General features: G+C 57.9%; 2 protein-coding genes and 1 long non-coding RNA gene across 3 annotated transcripts in view; 1 reads left to right on the forward strand and 2 right to left on the reverse strand.

Moving 5' to 3' along the window:
• Positions 1-4,260: 4,260 nt before the first annotated feature.
• On the reverse strand, positions 4,261-6,673 carry FZD2 (frizzled class receptor 2). Its single transcript, XM_053965452.1, has one exon. It carries the CDS (start codon positions 6,087-6,089, stop codon positions 4,416-4,418), a length of 1,674 nt encoding a protein of 557 aa, XP_053821427.1. The 5' UTR covers positions 6,090-6,673; the 3' UTR covers positions 4,261-4,415.
• Positions 6,674-13,434: 6,761 nt separating this feature from the next.
• LOC128800227 (uncharacterized) lies at positions 13,435-14,817 on the reverse strand. Its single transcript, XR_008434938.1, has 2 exons — positions 14,760-14,817; positions 13,435-14,078 (listed from the first exon to the last, which is right to left on the reverse strand). It is a non-coding gene; the product is annotated as an uncharacterized LOC128800227 (long non-coding RNA).
• A 283-nt stretch (positions 14,818-15,100) lies between these two features.
• The window catches only part of GPATCH8 (G-patch domain containing 8), a 56,424-nt gene continuing 47,796 nt past the window's right edge, over positions 15,101-23,728 (forward strand). The window contains exon 1 of the mRNA XM_053965083.1: positions 15,101-15,612. Within this exon, the coding sequence (XP_053821058.1) occupies positions 15,568-15,612 (45 nt within the window). The 5' untranslated portion in view covers positions 15,101-15,567. The remainder of the gene's footprint in view (positions 15,613-23,728) is intronic.

Here is a 23,728-nt window from a genome sequence, read left to right on the forward strand (position 1 = left end):
GCAGAAGGGGTGCCGGGATGGAGCCAGGGCACCACACCCCTGTGTCCAGGGGAGGGGAGGACACTGTGAATGGCACGGCTCATGACACCCACTGACCCCAAGCTCTCCAGGACAATGCTGGGATGTGGAGGCAGCCCCACCTTCCCCACTCCCCGACCCTTCAGGTGTGTCCCTGCACACAGCCAGGATCCCACACGGCTCCGGGGACAGTGACGGGGAAGGATCCCACCCCCACCGCACACACCTGGCCAGGATGGTGGCGTGGGGACAGGATTCTGCTCCTGCCTTGGTAGACCCTCCCCGCCAGGGCCCCCCGAGGTCCCGTCCCGCAGGTCCATCCCGGCAGCGCCCCGGCAGCTCCTTCTCCTTTAAGAGCGGCGCGGCCGGAGCCGAATTCAGCCGCCGGCCGCCTGTCCCCGCTGGCGTCCGGCCAGGGCTCGGCCTCGGCCGCGGCCAGATCCCGCTCCAGCGCCCGCCCGGCGGGGACAACCGCCCCGGGGGGGCCGGGGACACCCGGGGCCCCACTGGCACCATTGGGTGCTGGTCCTTTGGGTCACTGCTGGCTTTGTCCCCGTGGGGGTGAAGGCACACGGATCCAGAAGGTGGGGACAGTCAGAGATGTCCCCACAAAGTCTCAGGATCTGTCATACCAAGTGATCATGGAGACACGTGAAGTGTAGCAAAGAGATGTCTCTTGTCACATTCCCTGCGCCCTGTCACCTCCCTCTGCCACCTCCGTGTCACTGCTGGAGACCAGTAGGAGGGGGGCAGTGGCAGGGGAGGGGACAGGGGAGATGGATCCCACTGCCCTGAGGAAATTATGACCCGGGGCTGAAAAAGGGACAGTCTGGGGACAGGGGAACCTGGGGGCCATGGAGACAGGGGACAGAACAGCCCCAGGAGACAGAACAGCCTCCATGTGGGACAGGGGAGAGGAAAGCCTCTGGCCAAGACCGCCCATGGTCCAGGGGACAGGACAGCCAGCAGCAGGGGACAGCAGTGACCACGGCCTGGGTCCGAGGAGCACTGGGACAACCAGTGCTGGGGACATCACATGACCCAGGGCCCTTCTCTCCCTTGCCTGCAGTGGTTTCACTGCCGGGGCTGTCCCTGTGCTGGGACAGTCCAGTGCTGTCACTCACGGCTGAGCTGAGCCCTGTCCCCATCCCCAGGAGTACGAGCCCAGCGAGCACTGGTGGCACTGGTGGCACTGGTGTGATGAGTTGCGGGTGCTCTGGGGCCGGCCCGGGTTTGGGCGTTAATTGACTCCCGCGGCGGTGGCAGCTGTGAAAACAGAGCGGGGCTCATTAGGGGACATCAAAGGACCCCCCCTCCCACCCCCGCACGGCCGGGCGGGGACACGGCCGGACCCGCTGGTGTTTGCTCCCTCTTCACTTGGCTTAAAAGGGCAAGAGGAGGATGGGAGTCACCGGCCTGGGGACAGCCGTGCTCAGCGAGGCGGTTCCTGTCCCCTGTCTCCGTCCCTGGGATTAGTGGCAGCTGGGGGCACCCATTCTTTGGGTGACATCCCCGAGGTTACTTGGACATGGGGTTAGGTGGATTTGGGGTGATCTCTCCTCAATCACCTGCTTCTGGGGTGACCCATCCCCCAGGGTGACCTTTACCCAGGGTTAGTTGTCCCTCGGGTGACCCATTCCCACAGAGATCCATCTCTGGGGTGACCTGTCCCTGGTGTTTCCCAGGGTGCCCCATCCCTGGGGTGACAGAGCAGGGGACAGAGGGGACATGCACTGACTGCTGCTTGCAGACACCCTCCAGCTCCTCCTGCTCAGACTGCAAACAGCCCTGAGAGTCAAAACCTCCAAAACCCCCTAAAAATTGCTTGGAAAGGGCACAGACCTGGCCCAGTTCCTCCTATTCCCACCCCATCACAGGAGCCTGTGGGGCCAGAAAGTGGGGCCAGGGACCCCCAGTGGGTCCCAGAACCCCCAGGTCCCTTGGCACCCCCAGAGCACAGGAGCAGCCCCAGCGATCCCAGATCCCAGCTCTGTTTTCCAAAGCCAGGACATGAAGCCTTTTAAAAAAATCTCCTCTCGGAGCTCCTGCATTCCTGGGTGGAGAGTTTACATTCCCCCGTCCCCCGTGATCTGTGCTTCGCCTCCGGAAAACAAAGCAGCCTTGGGGGCAAGCTGCTTTTTGGGGACCCTCCAGCCGGAGCCAGGGCCCCGAGGGCAGCGCCCCAAAGCCAAAGCACCCAGAGCCAGGGCTGGATGCGGCCCGGGACCCCCTTGGCAAGGGGGACCCCCTGAAGGGCCACCCTTGGGGTGGGAGTTGAGGGGTGCAGGGAGGGGTTCCCTGATGCCTTGGCAAGGCTCAGCCTGCCCATGCCACCACCAGAACAGACTGCAGGAACCCCCCTGCCTGAATTCCCGCTTCCAGAGGCTCCCAAGGCAGGGGCTGGGGTAACAGGGGATGCTGGGGTGTCCTGGGGGGGTGCCGTGGGTGCCAAGGGGGTGCTGGGGGGGTCCCGACCAGCCCAGCCCAACCCCCAAACTGCTTCTCCAAACCACAGAGAAGGGGGAAAAGAAGCCCTGGATAAGTTTCTCCCCCTCTTCTCTCCCCCTTCCAAGTCATCGCTGGAAAATTAAACCGGATCCAAAGAGTTTTTCCTTTCCAAAATGTGCTGGAGAGGCGCTGCCTTAACCCCTTCAGCTCCCGCCTTGCCCTCTTTGCGGGACTGAGATTTTTAAGGGGGTTTGGGGAGTTTCCCGGGCTTTGCTGGGGGAAGGGGAATGGCGCAATGCCCCGGCAATCCCTCTTTGTGCTCCAGGGATCCCCAAATCCCCTGGAACGAGGGCGACAAAAAATGCTGAGACGCTCCAGGTCTGGTTTTGGGGCACCCCTAGGGCCAGTGCTTCATGGCCAGGTCTCCCTCTCCATTTTGGGAAGAGTATTTTTTTTTTCTTTCCAATTAAGTCCAGCTGATTAAATCAATCCTTTCGGCCCCCCTCCCTGCCCTGAATTGTCCTCCTCCAGCTGAAACTCTCCTACATCCCCCCTCCAGCATCCCCCAAATCCCAATAGATCGAACCACAGTCGGGACCCGCTTCTCTCCAGAGCCTCGGGATGGGGGGCCCACCCCAGCCAAACCCCTAATCCCAGAGAAAATGTGAGCTATTTCCTCCCGGGGGGGCACAGGATAGCCCCCCCCCCCCGCCACTGCACACTGAAAGTTCCTCATTTTTTGAGTTAAAAATCTCTTTTTTCCCCCCTTTCAAAGTGCTTTGTTCCAGCTGGAGGGAGGCACTGGCTCATCCCCATGGCGCGGTGGAAGTGGGGGCCCGGCAGAATCCAGGGGAACCCCCACAATTTAATTACTGGGGGGTTTTGGGGGAAAAAAAAGCCCTTGGGAATAATCTGGCATTTTTTTTGACTCGTTTGTATTTGTGAAGGATTGTTCAAAAAGGGATTTGGGAGGAAAAGTCATCAGCCAAGTAGGGGGGCCCAGGGAGAGCCCCCGGGGGGCAGCAGCCCCAGCCCAGGGTCTCACGGGACCAAAGGGGTGGGGAAGAAAAAATCCACTTTCTTGGGGAGTTTTGAAAGGAGAGTGAGAAAAATTGGCTTGTTATTGGGGTTTTTTGCCTTTTTTCACCCTTTTTTCCAGGGGCCAGCAGAGCAGTGGTGGGACGGAGCCGGGACGGAGCGGGAAGGGGGAAGCAGGGGACCGATGGTTCTCTCCCAGGCTTGCCAGTGTTTTTCCCCTTTTTCTCCTCTTATTTCTCCTTTTCCCACCTCTTTCTCTTTTTTCCTGATCCTTTTTCTCTCCTCGTTTTTTTAATCGCCTTTTCCTCTTTTCCCCTCCTTTTTTATATTTTTCTCTTTTCTCTCCTTCTCCTATTTTTTCTCTCTATCCTTTTTTTTCTCCTTTTTCTCATTTTTCTTCCCTTTTCTCCTTTTTTCCACCCTTTTCTGTTTTTCTCCCTTTTCTCCTGTTTTCCTCCCCTTTCTGACACTTTTTTCCTCCCTTTCCTCCTTTTTCTCTCAATTTCCCCTTTCTTCCTCACTTTTCTCCTTTTTTCACCCTTTGCTGCTCATTTTTCCTTCATCTCCTCCTTTTTTCCTTCTCTTTTCTCTCCCTTCCCCCTTTTTTCCTCCCTTTTCCACTGTTTTTTCCCTTTTCATCCTTTTTCCTCCCCTCTTCTCCTTTCCTTTTTCTCCTATTTCTCCCTCCCTCTCCTCCTATGTTCTCCCTCTCTTTTTTCACATTTTAAAATAGAAATATATACTTAAATTTACAAATGCTATTTACAGGTTTAATTACAAAAAAAAAAAATCAAAGAGAAAGAGAGACACCCCTTAGACGTTAATAAATCTAAAAATAAAAAATATATAATAACTCCTCCCCCCCACCCCCAAAAAAATATTTTAGGCCGAAGGGCGGCGGGGCTGGGGGGTCACACCGTGGTCTCGCCCTGCTTGCTGTTGGTGAGCCGAGTGTAGAACTTCCTCCAGGAGTGTAGGGTTTTGCCCGACCATATCCAGAACCCGGAGGTGATGCCCACGATCAGAGTCATGAGATACTTGATCATGTAGACGGTGAAGTCGGGGGTCATGCGGGGGGTGAAGTGCAGCGGGCAGGGGATGGCCAAGCTCTTGCAGTTCTGGCTGATCCAGCTGCGCTCCCAGTGCTCGCGGAACGCCTGCTCGTAGAAGTAGCAGGCGATGACAATGGTGGCCGGGACGGTGTAGAGGACGCTGAAGACCCCGATGCGAACCATGAGCCGCTCCAGCTTCTCCGTCTTGGTGCCGCCGTGCTTCATGATGGTGCGGATGCGGAAGAGGGAGACAAAGCCAGCCAGGAGGAAGGAGGTGCCGATGAAGAGGTAGACGAAGAGCGGGGCCAGCACGAAGCCTCGCAGAGGGTCGATGTTGTTGAGGCCCACGAAGCAGACGCCGCTCAGCAGGTCCCCGTCGATCTGCCCCATGGCCAGGATGGTGATGGTCTTGACCGCTGGCACTGCCCAGGCGGCCAAGTGGAAGTACTGGGAGTTGGCCTCAATGGCCTCGTGGCCCCACTTCATGCCGGCAGCCAGGAACCAGGTGAGGGAGAGGATGACCCACCAGATGGAGCTGGCCATGCTGAAGAAGTAGAGCATCATGAAGAGGATGGTGCAGCCCTCCTTCTTGGTGCCCTGCACCACGGTGCGGTAGCCGTCCTCCTGGAAGCGCTCATTGCAGACCACCCTCTCCTCCAGCACAAAGCCGGCGATGTAGGCCACCGACACCATGGTGTAGCACCCTGAGAGGAAGATGATGGGTCGCTCGGGGTAGCGGAAGCGCTGCATGTCCACCAGGTAGGTGGTGACGGTGAAGAAGGTGGAGGCACAGCACAGGACAGACCAGATGAGGATCCAGATGCGGGCGAAGCGGATCTCGTCCTCGTTGAAGAACATGTGGCCGTCGGGACGGGTGGGCTCGCAGGGCGCCGCGCAGTCCTTCTCCCCCAGGAACTTGTAGTTGAGGTAGCTGGGCACCTTCAGCGCCCGCGGGCAGTGGAAGGGGTGGTCGAGGGTGGCGTAGCGAGGGGCGCCGGGGGTGCCCTGGCCGGCCAGTGGCGTGGCACTGGTCAGCAGTGCTGGGGAGCTGCCGTCCTCTGAATGGTTCTGCCCCACACAGATCTGCTCGGCGCCGTGCCGGGGGAAGTTCTCACATCGCAACCGCTCTGGCCACTGGAACCCGAATTTGTTCATGAGGGCCTCACAGCCCTGGCGTGCCCGCTCACAGATGGAGCGGCATGGCGGGATGGCCTGCTCCAGCACTGTGCACACCGGCGCATACATGGAGCACAGGAAGAACTTCAGCTCCAGCGAGCACTGCACCTTCACCAGCGGGTAGAACTGGTGGACCTCCAGCCCCGCATCCTCCTGGTTGGTGTGACCCAGCAGGTTGGGCATGATGGTCTGGTTGTAGGCGATGTCGGTGCACAGCGGGATGGAGATGGGCTGGCAGAAGCCGTGGTCGGGGATGGAGATGCCCTTCTCGCCGTGCAGCTGGGCCCGGCTCGGCATCGGCACGCTCAGCCACGCCAGCAGCCAGGCCAGGGCGGGCAGCACGCCGGGGGGGCCCATGGTGCCCCGAGCCGCGCGCCCCGATTTACCGTGCCCAGTGCCCAGCCGGACGGCCAATCCTCCCGTCCGGGGCTGCCGTGCCCGGTGCTGCCTGGACGACTCCCGGTGACTGGATACTCTCTGGTCCCGCCTGGATGACTTCGGGTGGCCTGATCTGCCGTGCCCGATGTTGACTCGGCGGCTCCCAGGGATCAACGCTGCCGTGGCCGGTGCTGGCTGGACGATCCCCGGTGACTGGATACTCTCAGCTCCCGCCTGGACGGCTCCCAGTGCCCGGATCCCCGGCACCCGGCGCTGCCCGGACGGTTCCCGCTGCCCGCTGTGCGCCTACCCCGTGCCCGGCGGGACGGCTCCCGGTGTCTCGATCTACTGTGCGCGGCGGGACAGCTCGCGGTGCTCGGACGTGGCGCTCCCGGTGCTCCGCGGCGCTGCTCCCGCTGCCCGAACTTGGCGCTCCTGCTGCTCCTGACGCCGCGGGCGGGCGGTGGCGCCGGGAGGGGGGTCCCGGGGGGTGCCGGGGGGTCCCGGGGTCCCGGGGCAGGGGAACGGAGCGGCCGCACCGGACGCTCCCGCCGCCTTTGTGCGGGGCAGCGCCGCGTCCCCGCCGGGCGGGGCCAGGGCCCCCCGCCCCACCCCCCGCCCCGCCCGCTCCGCCAATCACATTCAAACGGTGCGCTCGCCACGCCCATTTCGCGATCGAACACGCCCACCAGCCACGCCCCCGCCCCGGGGGTCACCGCCCCCCCCCCCGCAAAGTTTTTCCGAGCCGTGCGAACTCCCCCCGCGGGTGGGGTCGGGCCGGGGCCGCGGGGAACGGCCCTGCCGTGTGCCCTGTGTCCCCAAACCGCACTGTGGCCTCTGCCGCCCGTGTCCCCTGTGTCCTCCCGTGTCCCCTTGTCCCCTGCTCTATGTGCCCTGCTGTCCTGTGCCCCCCGTGTCCCCTTGGCCCCCGTTCTGTGTGCCCTGCTGTCCTGTGTCTTCCCGTGTCCCCTTGTCCCTTGCTCTATGTGCCCTGCTGTCCTGTGTCCTCCCGTGTCCCCTTGGCCCCCACTCTGTGTGCCCTGCTGTCCTGTGCCCTCTGTGTCCCCTGTGCCCCCCGTGTCCCCTGTGTCCTCCCGTGTCCCCTTGGTCCCTGCTCTGTGTGCCCTGCTGTCCTGTGTCCCCTACTTCTCCGCTCTGTCTCCTGACAACCACCGTGGTCACTGTACCTCTGTCCTGTGGCCCTCCCCTGTCCCTGTGCCTCCCATGTACCCTGCGCCCCCCAAGTGCTCTGCACCCCCCCGTGTCCATTGCCCTCTGTGTCCCCTGCATCCCCCGCTGTGTTCCCTAGCCTGCTGTGGCCTCTGCACTCCCTCCATGTCCTCTGCCCCCTCTGTCTCCTGTGCTCCCCTTGTGTCCTCTGCACTGCTCATGTCCCCTAAACCCCCACCTTGACCCACATCCCCTCTGACATGCTGCAAGGGGTCCCCCACTGTCCCCAGGCCCCACTTCAGGGTGCAGTGGAGCAGGATTAGGTCCCATGCCCCACTGGAGACCTCCAAAGCAGGGTGTTTTGGCCCCAACATCCCTTGTCCCCAGGCGTCAGCCAGGCAGTGACACCACCCCATGGGTTGTCCATGGCCACCCTGCAGTGCTGCATCCCCAAAAGGCCACTGCACAGACAGGAGTGCCCCAAAGTCAGTGGGGGGTGGTGGGAAACGTCCTGCACCCTGCCTCCCCCCCCCCCAACAATCCCACACATCCCATCCCAGTTGGGGTTCTGGTGAAGGGAACCTCTGTCCCCAAAAACAGGACAGTGGGAGAGGCCAGTGGGGGGACTGGGACACACTGTGGGGAACTGGGACACATTTTGGGACTGGGAAGGGGGGACTACAACACACTGGGGAAACAGTGGAACACACTGGGGAGGGACACTGGGACACAGCAGGGGGATCCAGGATGTGCTGGGGCCATCCAAGACACACTGAGAGTGTAAGACACATTGAGAGTGTTGGGACACAGGGAGGTCAAGCACAGGGGGGTCATGGGACACCCCCGGGAGTCAAGCACACACTGAGGGGCACTGGCACACACTGGGGAGACTTAGACACACTGGGAGAGACTGGGACCCACTGGAGTTCCCTTTTCTAGGGAATGAAACTGTAGGTGATCACCCCAAATTTCAGCACTAGAATGGGGGGCTGCCTTTCCCAAGGCAAGGGGCTGCCTTCCCCCCCCTTTCCCTGGGGGGGCTGTAGTGGGGAGCCCCTGCCCCTGTCCCCTCTGTTTTGGGGGGCTGGGGGATGAAGGGCAGCCGTGGGGGGCTGTGGTGGGGAGAAGCCTGCCCCCGTCCGCTCCATTTTGGGGGGCAGGGGGGCTTCTGGCAGCCCCCTCCCCTCCCTCCCTCCCTCCGCGTCCTCCCTCCCTTTCTCTCCCTTTCCTGTAACTTAAGCTTTTGTTGTGAGCAGGAGACCCGGGCTGTCGTGAAAAGAGGGGGCCCCACCGCCTTTCACAGCGTAATTGAAACCATTGCGGCTCCTGGCCGAGGGGGAAGGGCAGGGGGGGCTCCAAAATCAAAGCCTGGGGGGGAAAGACGGGACACACGATGCTGCCGGCCCCCCCTCTCCGCCAGCCTCCCCGGCCCGGACGTGCCGGGTGTCCCGGCGGGGCTGGCGGGGGCTCTCCCCGCTCCCGGGGATGGCGGAGGCTCCGGGGGTGCTGTGGGGTGAGGCGGTGAGATGGGAGCCAGGGCCGGCTGTCCCCGATGGGGCACCAAGGGGTGCTGCCTCTGGGGCCCGCCGTGGTCGGTGGGTGTCCGGTGGTCCCGGGCGGGAGGCGGTGGAGAGAGGCTGGCACGGCGCCGGCGGCGGGGACGGGAGCCCGGAGCCGGGCCAGCGAAGCCTCGGGCCCGTTCCCGCTCCCATTCCCGCTCCCTGACTGCAGTGGGAATGCGAGGCGGCTGCTCCAGACGCAATTCCTCGGCCCTGTGGCAGCAGTGTCTGGTTGGGGGACCCCCACCGTGTCCCCCAGGCCCACGGCGACAGGGACGGAGGGGTACAAGGGTTTCTGCACAGCCATGTGGATCTTGGCTTCCTAAACACTTCAGATTTTTGGATTCTTTCTGGAGATGTGGGGGTTTCACTTCCAGAAGGGGTTGCAGAGGTTGTCCCTGTGCTCCCTGTCCTCCTGGGTGCTGGTGGCTCAGGACAAGGGTCCCCAGAGCCTCCAGGGACACACTGGGACATGGTTCCACCCAGAGTGGGTGCCAAGCCCTCCTGGGAGGGTAAAACCCAGAGCAGACCCACCAATCAGCCTGCGAGGAACCCCTGTGTAGACTGGGAGTGTCAGGGGACACCCCAGGGAAGCAGCTAGTGAGGCCCTGCCTGCTCAGCGGTGTCCCCTCACAGGGACATTCAGGGTGGCCAGGGGATCTTGTTGCTATCCCTTGTCCCTGTTACCAGGTTCCCAGCTCCATGCCCAGGCCCTGCCAGGGCATGAGGGGTGATAGAAGGTGCTGCCTCCTCCCCAAAACTTCCCAGGAGGGTCTGGGGTTGGCATCCTGGGTGGAGAGGACACTATGAAGACAAGGACCAACCCTTGCACCCAGTGGGAGAGAGTGGGTGCTGCCCAGACTGGGCTTTACTGGGAATATGAAGCCAAACCCAGTTCTTCCCCCCAGCTCCCCTTCGTGTTCTCACAGAGCTGCTCAGGGTGAGGGGCACCCAGGAGTCCCAATCTTCCCACTGCTCCACTTTCACTTCATCCCAGTACAGCACTGGGGGATGCTGGTGGGCACCCAGTGTTGCCAGTCCCCTGCTCCCAGCACCCAAGGGTCCCCTAGGAGGAGGCCTATGGGTACTGCCACCTCTAAAAGTCTGGTGGCTCCTGTGTCCCTTATGGAGCCCATGCAGCCCCCCTTCCTGGGATTCCTCCAGCACCATGAGGTGCCAGGATGTCTGTGGGGTCCTCCCTTCACCCATCAAAGCCAGGGATGGAGGACAGCTGGGAACACCCATATAACCCCCAGCAGCACCCTAACCCAGCCACAGGCTGGTGACCTCTTTCTGAGCCTCCTCCCTAGGGACAGGTATCCTGGGGGTGACACTGGGGGTGGCACTGCATCTGGCACAGGCCCTGTGCATGACCCCATGCAGGGCTGGTGGCCAGCACCACTCTGAAGGGCAGTACTTCCAGGGGGCACTGGAAGCACCAGTTTGCAGTAAGTGTCCCTTAGGGAGGGGCACAGAGGATGGCAAAGCAGAAGTGGGAATGGAGGGGCTGTGGCAGGCGATGCCAGGCAGGATGGGGACCTCGGGGGTCCCCCAGGAGTGTAGAGGAAGAGAAGGGCCCCCGGCCCTGCCCTTGGCTTTGTTTCACACTTAAGAGCCTCTAATTAAAACCAGGCACAAAGGCCCTGGCTGGTGGCAGGCTGAGGTGCCAGCAGAGGACGGGGTCTGTCACCAAGGGAACAGGAGTGACACAGGGTCCTGGGCATGGGCCCCTGCACGCCTGGGCATGAGCGGGTACATGAGTGCCCACACACACAGAGATACACACACAGACGTGTGCTCCCTACCATGTGGGATAGGGAGAGTAGTGCTCAGGCCTGGTTTGTACTGGTTTGGACTGGTCTGATGGTCTGCAGTGGCTCCGTGTGTGGGAGGGGTCTGTGAGCAGCACTGCCCAGGGGGCCTGGGGGCAGAGATGAGCCTGGGCTGCGTGTAGAGTGGGCCACGCCCAGGGGTGCCCCCGCCCTGTGGGCAGCCTGGTTGGCAGCGGGCATAGCTTTAGCCAAGGACCACAGAGGATCCCCAGCTGGGATCTGGGGGCTGGTGGGTGACCCCAAGACTGGCTGTGATGAGCTGGGGGATAAACCCCCCCTACAATATGGCTCTGGTTGCCTGGACCCCTCGGGGTGGTGAGACCCCAAATCTGCACTGTCCCCCAAAGCCATCCCCAGTGCCGGTGGGGCACGAAGCCCACCGGGGCGGGCGCGGGGAAAGTGGCTTAAGCACACCTTGACCTTGCTGGCGGGGGAGGATCCTCTCAGCTTGTCTGACACATCTCCTGCCAGCGCTGGCATTGAGAGCGCGCGAGCCCGCGCGCGGAGGAGCCGGCATGAAAAGGCAGCTTAGGCATCTCCTGCTGCGAGAGATGGATTAGGGGCTTCGGGGAGGCCGGGGACAACCAGCGCCACAGCCACTGTGCCGCGATGGCCGCGTGCCGGCAGCCAGGCCGTGGGGCCAGGGTGGGCACAATGGGCACGCAGCCACTGCCCCATGGCACAGTCTCGCTGGGACACCGGGGCAGTAGGGTGGGACCCCGGGGTTCCCCAAAATGGAGAGAAGTGTGTGTATGGAAAGTGCCAAGGGCTGTCCTGGTAGGGAGGGGACAGCCGGGGCTGGCAGCCCCGGCCCCGCTGTGGGCCCCCCTGACCCGGCTGCAGCTGTCACTGTCAGGGCTCAGGTATTTTTAGAGCTGCCCTAGACCACAGTGACCATTTCTGCCCACAGAGTGCATGGGATCAGGGTGGGGAGGGGAGAAATGGGCACAAATTTCCCTTTTTGCTCTGCTTTGGGGTTCGAAGTGTCCTTTAAGTCCCCGGGAAACACCTGGAGCTGGCAATGGGTCCCCCCGGGGCACGGGGACCCCATATTGGTGGGGTGGGCATGGTCCAACCATCTCAGTTCTGTCCCTGTGCTGTGTTAGGGTCTGTGTTCCCGGGGCAGTGACAGTGATGTCCCCAGAGGGACAGCCAGGACCCCTGGATGTCTGCCAGGAACTGTTCCAGGTCTGTGAGGTGGTCCCTGTAGTGGAAGTGCAGGAGGGATGGGGTGCCCCTCTGGCCATCCCTCCCTCTCCCAGGAACAGCTGTGCCCCCAGCCGGGGGCAGGGCACCTGCCAGCACTGGGCATGTGACAGGAGGTGATAGAGCTGCTATTTATACCCTCCTGTGTCAGGGTTGGGTGTGGGGACATCAGTGAGCCCATGCCACTGACCCGTGGTGACTCTCAGGGTCCCCTGAGTGCCCATCTGTCCCCCAGCACCAACCAAACGCCCCCTGTAGGGAGAGGGGGGGCTCAGTACGACCAGAAATGTCACACTCCATGGTGTCACACAGCCATTCCAACTGCCCCCAGCCCACTGGGGACACAGAGTCACCTCTGTGCCCAGTGGGGGCACACAGCTGACACAGAGACACTGAGCTGTCCCCATGCCCAATGGGGACAGAGTTGTCCCCATTGTGGACACTGAGCTGTCCCTGTGTCTGACAGCGCATGAAGTTGTTCCCAACAAGGACACTGAGTTGTCCCTGTGTCCAGTGGGACACAGAGCTGTCACTGTGCCAGTCCCTCCAAGCTAGAGGGTACCAGAGGGGGGCAGATGTGTCCCCCAAGCGCCCCAAGTCCTGGAGAGCACACGTCCCCAGCAGCAGAGGCCCTTGGCACAGGGAGATGCCAAGTGGGGAGGAATTACTTCCCAGCCTTCCTCCTGCTCCTGTGGCAGCAGGGCTGGGGAGCATAGGCCAGAGAGGGCCCCCCAGAGAAGAGGGGCTCCCCAGAGAAGAGGGGCCCTGGTGAATGCAGTACCAGCTCCTGGTCCTGCAGGGAGGGGCCTCTACCCATGCTGGGTTCTGGGGTCCCCTGGCCTGGGGACACTGTGCCCCTTGAGCACCTCAGGCAGAGAAGCCCAGGGACTGTTCCACCTCACCCCTTTGGCACCAAGTGACACAGGCAGGGCCGAGAGGCCTTGGGCAGCACCGTGGGCACCCAGCCCCAGGACACCCCTGCTGTGAGCTCAGCACCCCTGGAGTGCCAGGTTCCCAAAGCCAGGCAGGCAGGGCTGGCTTCCCCCCAGCCATGGGTGATGATGAGCACCAGTTTTGTGCACCCAGTGGCGTGGGGGGATGTTGAGAAGGGGCGAAGGACATCAGCACAGCTGAGTCCTGCCAGGGGAGCTGCCACCCTCCCCAGGGATCCCCAAATTCCCTGTTCCAGGTTCATCCCACCTGGCTTGACACAGCCCCATCTCCTTGCAGGACCTTGTCTGGCTCAGCACCCCATGGTGGGTGGGGGTTCAGGGGGTGGCTGGGGGTCCCAGTGACCACCTGGGTGGGTCAGGAGCTCCTGTTGTGGGCACAGCCCCTGCACTGGGCCCCTGCACCAGGACCCACGGGTGGGCTGGGCTGCAGGACGTTTGACTGAGGCACCCACAGGGGTGTTCCACATGGTCAGGTTCCCTCAGCAGGGGTCCCAGGCCCAATCCTGCCCATGTAGACCCACCTGGGTGCTTTGGGTGGACAAGGAGGGGACCACATGACATGGGACAGTGGGGGTTTTGTGAGGAGTTGAGTAAAGCAGACAGGCAGAGTATCAACAGGATGTTCTCGGGGCCATGAGGAGCAAATTGGAACATGTTTCTGCCCAGCAAGAAACGGACACTAACACGGCCACTCTGCACTACAGAAGTCCCAGCTCACAGCCACCAAGCCCTCCTCAGCACACAGGGCTGGCTGGTCCCAAGAGAGAGCCAAGATTAGAATCATAGGATATTAGGGGTAGGGATGGACCTTAAAGACCATCGAGTCCCACGCCCAAGTTGCTCAAGGCCTGAGCCAACCCAGCTTTGAACACTGCCAAGGTTGGGGCATCCAGCACCTCCCTTTCCTGGGAAGTTTTTATTTCCAGGATATCCCGGGGGAATTCCTGCAGGGCTGCTGTGGTGGTGCCTCCTAGCAAGTGAGAGGCATGTTCCACACAGGAGTTCTGGCAGCACAAGCTAGCTTGGCTCAGCAGAGGAACAAATCGGGTCTAGAGCTACCCCGTGGAGCACAAAGCACAACCAGTGCTTCAGGACTTACTGCACAGGGCACAGGTGTCCCCTCAAGGACAGGTCTGGTGGCACATGGAGGCTCAGAGAACCCAGTGCAGACAGCCCGATCCCGAACTCCTCTCTCTCACCCGGCCCTGACAGGCAGCAGAGGGCAGCAGGGCCCGGGCAGAGAGGCTGCTGCAGAGAGAGGGAAAGCAATGAATGAATGGAGAGACAGATGGGATCCGTTTTTCCTGCTGTCAGGGCAGGCGGAGAGCTGGCAACACACAGCACGGTGCTCAGGGACAGCTGGTGACAGCTGTGCTGGGGGATGGCGAAGCAGAGACTTCTGCAGACCCGGACCCAAACCCTAACCCAGACCTCAAACCTAGACCCAGACCCCAGACTCAGACTCCAAATGCAATCCTTGCCCACAAATCCAGACCCAGACCTAGACCCCATCCCCTGATGCCAAACCCAGCCAAGGCCCCCAAATCCATCCCACAGCCCCAAGTACCCAGCCATGGCCCCCAAATCCAGACCCAGATCTAGATCCTAGACCCGACCCTGATCCCAAAACCAGACTCAGACTCCAAGCCCTGACCTAGCAGCCCCCCCAGCCCCCCGGTATTGTGCACGGTATTGTTGCTGTGCCACTGCAGAGGGCAGGGCTGCGAGCCGGGCACACACTTCCCACGCAGGGGCGAGGAGAAGCCCTCGCAGCCCAGCCAGAGGGCTGGGGCAGCAGCCGGGGATACGAGCACGGGGCCCTGGGCTGCACCGCGGGGCTGGCTCTGAGCATCGCAATGCGGCTCAGGATTTGTGCTGGGCACCGCCTCAGGGCTGGGCGCGATTTCTGTAATCGCCGCCAGGGCTCACCGGGCCCGAGCCCTTCCCAGCGCCGAGGGGCTCCGGGCCGCCCTCAGCCACCCCCCGCGCGGACCCCGCCGAGCTGGCTCTGCGCATGCGCCGCCCCAGCAGGGGCACGGCCCTCAGACCGGGTGCGGTGGCGAGACCGCGTTCCCATTGGCTCACACGACCATCACTCAAGCGACCGGAGCAATTCCCATTGGCTAGGGCTGGGAGGGCGGGAAGACTGAAGCAGAGCTCGCGCTCTCCGCGTCGAGCCCCCTCCGTGTGACGCCTTTACACATGCGCGTTGCAGGGGGCGGGAAAGGGCGCCCAGCGCTGCGCAGTACCTCGTGCCCTAATTGGCTGCTAGGCACGCGCGTGCGCTATTCGCGCCCTCATTGGTTGTTCGGCGCGCGCGTGCCGTCGCCCGCGCCCCCATTGGCCGCCGGGGCGTGCATGCGCACTGCCATCTGCAGTCAGACGCGCAGCGAGGCTAGGCGGGACGTGACCTGCCGCGGCGGAGCCCTGAGGGCGCGGCCGGCCGTGCGAGCCGGTTCCGACCCCTTGGTGTGCCGACCCCCGGCGTGCCGCTGTCTCCGGGCCGGTCCTGCCGCCGCCGCCCCGCCGGATCCCGCTGCAGCAGCCGCTCCACTCCGCGCGTGGGCGCTGCCGTGAGGGACCCCCGTCGTTGCCGATCACGTGACCCATGTTGCTGCGCACGTGACCTGTGGGGCGGCGCATGCGCGGTGCGGGCGGGGGCGGTGCAAGCGGGCGGCGCTGAGGGCGGAGGCGGCGGCGGCCGGAGCGGGGCCGGGCCGAGCTGGGCCGGCGTGAAATGGCGGACAGGTTCTCCCGCTTCAACGAGGACAGGGACTTCCAGGTACTTCCCTCGCGCCCCCCGCATGGCCGCGGCCCCACGGGCTGGGCTCCGCCGCCTTCTCCCCACCCCGCCACCGGGGCTTTGTGTGCGGGCCCGGCGCTGCGCTGCGGCGGGGAGCGGCACAGGGGGGAACCTGGGGGGCCGGGGCCGGCTGTCAAGATGAGCCGCGGCTGGGATGAGCTGCCTGGGCACGGGGGGGCAGCGGGCGGCGTGTTGTGATGGCAGTGGCGAGGGGCGGACCCCGCGGAAGGGCCGGCAGGGGAGGACGGTGAGGGGATCGACCCTCCAGCAGTGATAGAACCGACCACCCCCCGTGAGCGGTTGGGCCCCTCGCCGGAGAGGGAAGCAGCCCCCCGATGAGGGGAATCACCCACCCCACGGTGAAGGCTCGGATCAGTCCCACCGAGACCCGCACCGCGCCGTCCGAACATCTGCCAGCGACCCCCTTCTCTGTGGAAAAAACGCCTCTTCCTTCTCACACCCGGCCCCCTCGCCAAAACATCAGTATTTCAACGTAATTAACGCCACTGATGCTATTTGAAAGGGGGTTTAAATAAACAATAGGGAAATTAAGGTTGACTCATTAAGCTTGAACAATGACATGTTGTTCTCTGACTTCAGCCCGAGAGAGTCTCGGGGTTAGAAGGGAAAACAAAAGCAGCGAGGATAACGCTGCTCGAGGAGAGTCGTGGATGAGCTGTTCTGTGGGTCCTTGTTTCGGGAGCCTGGCGTTGGAATGGTGCTTTTCATCCTCACTCGGGCCTTTCACCCAAAGACCTGGGAGGGTTTTTTTAATGTGGAGCTTGCATAATTCTACTTCTTCTGGCATTAAGTTACTGTCTTGGAAGCAGTCAGGACATCCAGGAGTGACTAATTTATGTTGTTTCTGGATGTTATAAGGCGTATACACTTCAAAAATTGTTACTAAACTGCGCTAGAAACACACGAGAAAATAAATACCAGCGTGGTTGTGTGCAATGTTGGCACTGCCTGCTCTGAGGATGGAGGTTTTGGCTCCTGCCACAGCCCCAGATGTGGGCTTGTTTGCATCCTTCATTTCCTTCAACGAAGAAATGAGCGATAATTAACACTGGAATAGTCTGATTTGGCTTTGAAGTTTGTGTTTCAGGAAGTGAAGCAAGCCAGATCTTGGGCTGGAAAACACATTTATTGTAATCCTTTGTTAAGGGAGAGATGGGGAGCCTAGACCAAGTTGGGTACTGTGGCTGTGCCCAGGGAACAGGTGCGCTCTGCAGTTGTGTCCACATTTGCCTTTGGGTGTCCTTGTTCCTGTCCCTTTGTGGGGAAACCCCATGGCAAGAAAAATAATTGTAGTGGCAAAACCTGTTACTGTGTCGTGGCTCTGGACATGCAGGGGCAACATGTGGTGATGTCAGGGAGGAAACTCAGCTCCATTACCTGCTCCCAAGATCTTGGAAGCTGCTGAGTGTACCTGGGGACAATGACTGAAGTCACAACCCAGTGTCCCCTTGACTTTAAAAAAGGGCACTGTTCTAAATTGGGATTTATCTGTGCTAAATACCGGGCTTTCCTTGTCCTTCCCCTAGACCAGAGTGAAAAATAAAATGATAGGCTTTGGTTTCATGGAGGGGTCGCTGCTCTGTTCTTCCCTGCCTGAAAATATGCCAGGGAGAAGAGAAACATTTTATTTTGTGTTAAAGCTTCCTGTGAGGGAAAAGTGGAATCGGTCCCCTGGGAGGAGCAGTTTGGAGCTGGTTGAGGCTGCAGAGGACTGAAGGTGAAAACTGTGAGCTGTGGAAGAGAAGATCCGAGGGGGACTGGGACAAGGTCATGCTGAATTTTGGGAGCTCAGGGGCCTGTGCACCTACCCCTGACAGTTGGGCAATCTAACAGTTTTTCCAAAGTATATTGATGGAGGAAAGCTTTTTGCTGAAGAAGGAGGAAAAATAATGTTCGAAGTCACTTTCAGAGAAGTCTTAGGAGTTTTCTTCTCTGTATTGAGACAGAGATGGCTTGAGCTGTAACATGGGTGTGGAATGCAGGAAATGCTTGCTGTGTTGGGTATTTGCAGGGCTGCTGTGCCCATAAGTAAAAATACACCTGCCTGTGCCTCTAGAAAATCCTGGTCTGCAAATATAGCAAAAATTTGAGTGTTTCTGTTGGTGTTAGGGATGCCCTTTTCAAACATTTGTAGTTCTTTGGCAGGTGAAATTTCTGTCCTTGGAGCCGGTGTGACTCTAGATTTGATCCCATGTCCCTGCCAGGCTGGTGAGTTCCAGGGAGCATGGCCAGAGGGAGACAGGCTCTAAAATTACACAGCTTGATCAGGGATGGATGCAGTGTGGGGAGGGAGGCTGCAGAGAGCTCTTGGGTTTTGTTCTGGGGTGATCTACTTGCGATCTCCTCAAAGTGAAAGGATGTGTAGCAGTTTGGAGAGAGGGAGAGAAACAAAAGGTTGGGAGTAGAGTATAGGTCAAAGGAACCTTTTAGCTATTTGGAAGAAAGATCTCTTGGGATTAGTGATGTGCCTAATGAAAAAGTCACTGGATGAAAAAAAGAAGCATTTCAGAGTTCTCATTATTGTCAGCTGCCTTTCTGGGGAGAAGCTGGAAAGAGTCTGGGTTGGGAGGATCAGTTTGGCAAGAGTGCAAGTTGAGTACTGTAGGCAGGGGAGAGCTGGCAGTGCAGGGTTAGCAGAGGTGATCCTTGGGTTTCTGAGCTTCTGGTACGCTGGAGAAAAGTGGATTAGAGGTGAGAGCTGCTAGGAGCTGTTTTTCCCTCCCCTCTGCCTGACTGAAGAAAGATCAGTGCTATTAGGGAGGCAGGAATGGAAACATACAGCACTGCAGGAAAATCAGGAAGGCAGGACCTAAATCAGCTGAGAAAGAGAAGGTGCCCATGGTCTGAAGTGTATGGAAAGGTGCTGAGGGGAGAAGGGTTGTTGGGTAGAGAGATCAACTGAGAACTGGAGAGATAAGAGGAGTGAGGGATCTTCCCACAGCTGCAGCCACAGTGATGTGGTGAGCATGAAGAGAGCTGCAGAGGGAGTGATGCTCCTCCCAGGAGTTACAGGGAGCCGTGTGGAAAAGAGTGATAAGAAAGTCATATATCCCTAAGGATGAAGGTCATGGTGTGGAGGGAGAGGAGAAAGATTGTATAGGTGGAATTGTAGCGACTCTTCTCTGTGTTGGGTGGAAGGAACCTTGAAGCTGAAGGTGATTTGGAAGTTGAAATTGCCCAAGGAGCAGGAATGGCACTGGAGGATATCACTGCAGTGAGCTGATTAGGCAGCCCTTGGGTTTTTCCTCACAGGATTGTTGTGCTGTTGCTGTGCTCTGTAGCTTTAGAAGCCATACTAAAGTCTTAGATCCTTTTCCCTTTTTGCTTTGAGCTCTAAAACCTTAGAGAAACTTGGAAAGCCCCTGGTTTTGAGTGTATTTTCCAGGTGCTGAACTGAGGGCAGCTCCATAGAAAAGGCCTTGAGCTGTGCTCTGCCTGTCCTGGGGATTTTTCCCTTCCCAGGCCAGCACAGGACTTCATTTGGGACCCTTGGACAGGGAAATGGATCAGTGGAGGAGAAGGGATATTCCTGACCTTCCTTCTCTTGCCTCTCTTCTAGGCTCTGCAATGGCAAGTGCAGTCTTGGGTGGCTCATCCAAATAAATCCCAACCTTTTTTCCATTTTCCATCCAAGAGAGGTTATTTTTGGGGTTCTGACAAGCTTAGTTCTTGGGGTGAAGGACTGGGGAACTTGTCTGTCACAGGCTCTTGTCACTTCTCTGTGCCACTGTCCCCTGGACTGATGGCTTCCCTGGCAGAGACAAATGGGAACCACCATAACTTGGAGGAATTCTGAACAATAGCTGTAGATGATGCTAACAGAATATTGTAGGAGCATTAATGAAAGCTGTATGAACATATTAAACTGCTGCAATAAGTAAATATATATTTTTTGTGTTATTTTAAAAGCATTTGCAATGATTTTATTCTTCAGATCAGGTATGCAATCTCAAATAATAAATACCATGGATATCTCTCTCATTGAAATCCAGTGGAGCTCCCACTTACTCCCAGATGTTGAGAAAATGTTTTCTTGCTGCATTTTTCTCCTTTTCATTGTTGAAGCAGAAATATTACCAGCCATATGTGTCTATGTGTACAGTAATTTCCTCTTCCTACGTACATTGCACTTACTGGCATCATTAGCCAGACGGAACACAGGCTGTTCTGTCTCTTGTTTTTTTTGGTGTTGTGTAGTCTGTGCAATGGAATAACACTTCCACCCAGCAGGAGGAACCATGCCTGGTTTTCCCTGCTGGGTGGAAGTGTGACCAGGCTGAATCTCAACTCAGGTATTCCTGCTAATTCCAAGAAGATAGATGTTTTGTTTTCTTACCCTCCAGAACGGATTTGAAGAGCTAAGCCAGCGCATCGCTGTGCTTCTGGCCCTGCCCACTTCCAGCAGGTTGAGCTGAGCGCTGCTGGCAGGGGGATTTTATGCTTTTTAATTGGCACAATGTCGGGGATAAGTTCTGTTCCCAAGCAGCTTAGGCAGCACTTTACTGGACAGCTGGGCCAGCAGCGAGGAGGTTTAGAATCCATCCTTAATGAGTGTGGCCATGGCTGCAGCTTCACTTCACTTCCCAGGTGCTGCCTAAGGGAAGTGCATTTGGTTTTCATGTCCTTCAGCAGGACCAGCTGCTCGGGGTGATGTGGCACTGGGAGCTGATGCCTGCGCTCTGTGCTGCAGAGAGATAAAGAGGGTCGTTTTCTCTGCCTGCCTTTACTAATTGGGAAAAGAAAACCTTAATGTGGGGGAATGAGGATTGGAATCTCTGCAAAATCTGTTATGCTGAGCTTTCAACTGATCCAGGATCCTGGGGTGTGAGTTTGCCTTTGGCAGGAGTAGCTGCAAGCAGTCAGGAGGCAGCCTGTGCCTTTTCCATTGAGTGTTTTCTAACTGAAGAATTAATCTGAGATTTTAGAAGATCGATTAGAATTGTTTAGGGATCTTAATTTATAATTTGATTCAGGTTATATTTCTGGTGTGGGCCCAGCACAGGAAGAATACAGCTCTTACCTCCTTGGCAGGATGTTCTGACCTCTTAGTTGAGCAAAGCAGGAGCAGGACAACTGTGACTGATTTTTTTTTTAACCTCCCTGTGTGAGTGAGGATGGGGGGAGAAGCCTGGGGGAAAATGTGTTCTAAAGTAGATCAAGTAGTATTGGTTCCAGTTTTAGAACATCACAGTAGGGTCTGAACTTCAGTGTGGATTTCTGGCATTCACGTGGTGAGGTAATTTTATATAGACCTTTCCTGTCTTGGTTGTGCCTTCCCCCAGTCTGTGTTGTCACTTCTCTCCTATAGTGATGTTCTCCATTGCTGAGGCCGAGTGCATGGGAAAGGAAGCACTTTATCCTACAGTCCCACAAGCCATGGCTGAGCCACCTCAGCTTCTTCTGAGTCACCTTCTCTAAGACAAAACCCACCCCTCTACCCAGGCTCCTGCCACCCACTGTGTGGGAATGTGGAGCTCATCTGATAAAAAACACTGCTGCAGTTCTAGGGCAGCACTTCCTCAGTTGACAGAAGCTTTTCTCCTACCACATGGTTTTAAACCTGTAGTAATTAGTGCTACTTTCTCCCTTCAGGCAGCTCTGTGGGCAGTTAATTTGAGATTTTGGCCATTCACAGCTTTAAAGCCAGAAGTTAGTATTAGGATGCTGGCTTTAAATATTCAGGTATCACTTAAGTTTCAATTCCCATTTTGACCCAGTTCTGAGTCTAGGAGTTTGTGTTTGGCTGCAGTATCTCTCCCTTGAAGACAACTGGTGATGGGGAACATTTTCCTTTGTAGATTGTTGTGGTAGTTTAGCCATTGAAAGCTGCATTTTTCTTCATTTTTCTTCTAGATTTTCCTTTATATTTAGCTTTTCGCTGAGCTTTATGTCCTTTTCTGCTGTGCCAAAGCACACATTACTACTCTTTATCCTCTTATGTGAAGGCATATGCAGCATTTCTGCTCAGTTTTAGCTTCTGAGAGCCTTAATGGCTCTGAATTCTGTTGCTGTTCTCCCTTTGTGTTGTTGCAGCTTTCTGCATCCTAAATTGTCCACACTTGTGATTGGAAAACTTGCTCAGAGGAGTCTAGAACAGACTCTTTCTTACCTGGTATAACATACTGAGATAAACATCTTTTTTACTGAGAGATAAACATCTATTTACTGCTTTTTTTCATGTTTGCTGTTCCTTTGTTGCATACCCTTGAACTGTATTTTTATCCTTTCTGCTACCATGTTGCGTGAGGAGGTTTTAACTGGGATTTCTCAGCCTGCTGGGTGCAGCCCTGTGCTGTAGCTGTGTTTGTACAGGGCTCTGTGGAAGCAGATGTGGTGTTAGGGAGTTCACGGGTCAGGTTGCTCTGTACAAACACATCCTCACTGTTGCTCCCTCTTTGTTGGGCTGCCTGATCTGCAAACTGAGCAGGCAGGTGCTCTGTTTCCTCTGGTCATTGATAACAATATTGAATGGAGTTTGAATCCTGTTAACGTGCTCCCGAGGGAGATTTTCTGTGAGATTTTGGTTTAGAAATGATTCTTTATCAAGTCAGACACCGTAGTAAGAAAAAAAAGGCAGATAATATTATGGAAGCTTGGACGTTCATAGTGGTAAATAGATTACACCTTGAATATTACATGATTGGCACCCTGTTCCACCAGGGTGGTTTCTCTTTGCCTTGTACTGTCTGCTGTGGTCACCCACGGGAGGGAAGAGGTGCCATCCAGAGGACCTGGACAGGCTGGAGAGGTTGGTCTGTGTGAACCTCATGGAGTTCAGTAAGGGCAAGTGCACAGTCCTGCACCTGCACCTGGATTAGGTCAGTTCCAAGCACAAATCCAGGCTGAGGGAGAATGGATTGAAAGCGGCTCTGAGGAGAAGGATAAGGAGAATTGTTTGATGAGAAGCTCAGTGATTCAGCCATGTGTGATGGCAGCCCAGGAGCCAACTGCGGGTAGCAGGTGAGGGGGGAATTCTGCCCTGCTCAGGTGAGACCCCACCTGCAGAGCTGCCTCCAGCCGGGAGGTCCCCAACACAGGAAGGACGTGGAGCTGCTGGAGTGAGTCCAGAGGAGGCCATGGAGCTGCTCTGGGGGCTGGAACCCCTCTGCTCTGGAGCCAGGCTGGGACTCCTGGGGGTGTTCACCTGGAGAAGAGAACGATCCAACGAGACCTCAGAGCCCCTTGCAGGGCCTAAAGGGACTCCAGAAGATCTGGAGAGGGACTTGGGGCAGAGGGACAGGAGAAGGGGAAATGTCTTTCCACTGACAAAGAGCAGGGTTAGATGGGATGTTGGGAAGGAATTCCTCCCTGTGAGGCTCTGGCACAGGTTACCCAGGGAAGCTGAGGCTGCCCCATCCCTGGAAGTGTCCAAGGCCAGGTGGAGCAGCCTGGGATAATGGAAGACTATCCCTTGCAGGGGATGGAACAAGATCATCTTGAAGGTTCTTTCCCACCCAACTCCTCCCATGATTCTTTGGTTGTTTGAAGGTCCTGCTTAGCCATGGGTGGGTGCTGGAAGCTGCAGCAGGAGGGAGGAGCAGTTTGGAGCTGGTTGAGGCTGCAGAGGACTGAAGGTGAAAACTGTGAGCTGTGGAAGAGAAGATCCGAGGGGGACTGGGACAAGGTCATGCTGAATTTTGGGAGCTCAGGGGCCTGTGCACCTACCCCTGACAGTTGGGCAATCTAACAGTTTTTCCAAAGTATATTGATGGAGGAAAGCTTTTTGCTGAAGAAGGAGGAAAAATAATGTTCGAAGTCACTTTCAGAGAAGTCTTAGGAGTTTTCTTCTCTGTATTGAGACAGAGATGGCTTGAGCTGTAACCTGGGTGTGCCTTCTGCATCAAGGCACATTAAAAATGACAAAGAGAAAATTGGGTGAGTGAGGCCACTGCTGGCTCTTGGGTAAAGCTTGCTGAAGGACTGCAGAGCATCCCTCGTGTGCTGGAACAGATCCACAGCTGGTGTTGGTGCAGCAGAAGGAATCTGAAAGACATGAAATTGTTCTTGTTTGGTGCCAAAGTATGCAAAGCAGAGACCTGCCTCTGGCTCCCACTCCTTGTGTGGTACAAGCTGT

Source organism: Vidua chalybeata, chromosome 26 (genome assembly GCF_026979565.1).
Source record: "Vidua chalybeata isolate OUT-0048 chromosome 26, bVidCha1 merged haplotype, whole genome shotgun sequence".
Lineage (NCBI taxonomy): Eukaryota > Metazoa > Chordata > Aves > Passeriformes > Viduidae > Vidua > Vidua chalybeata.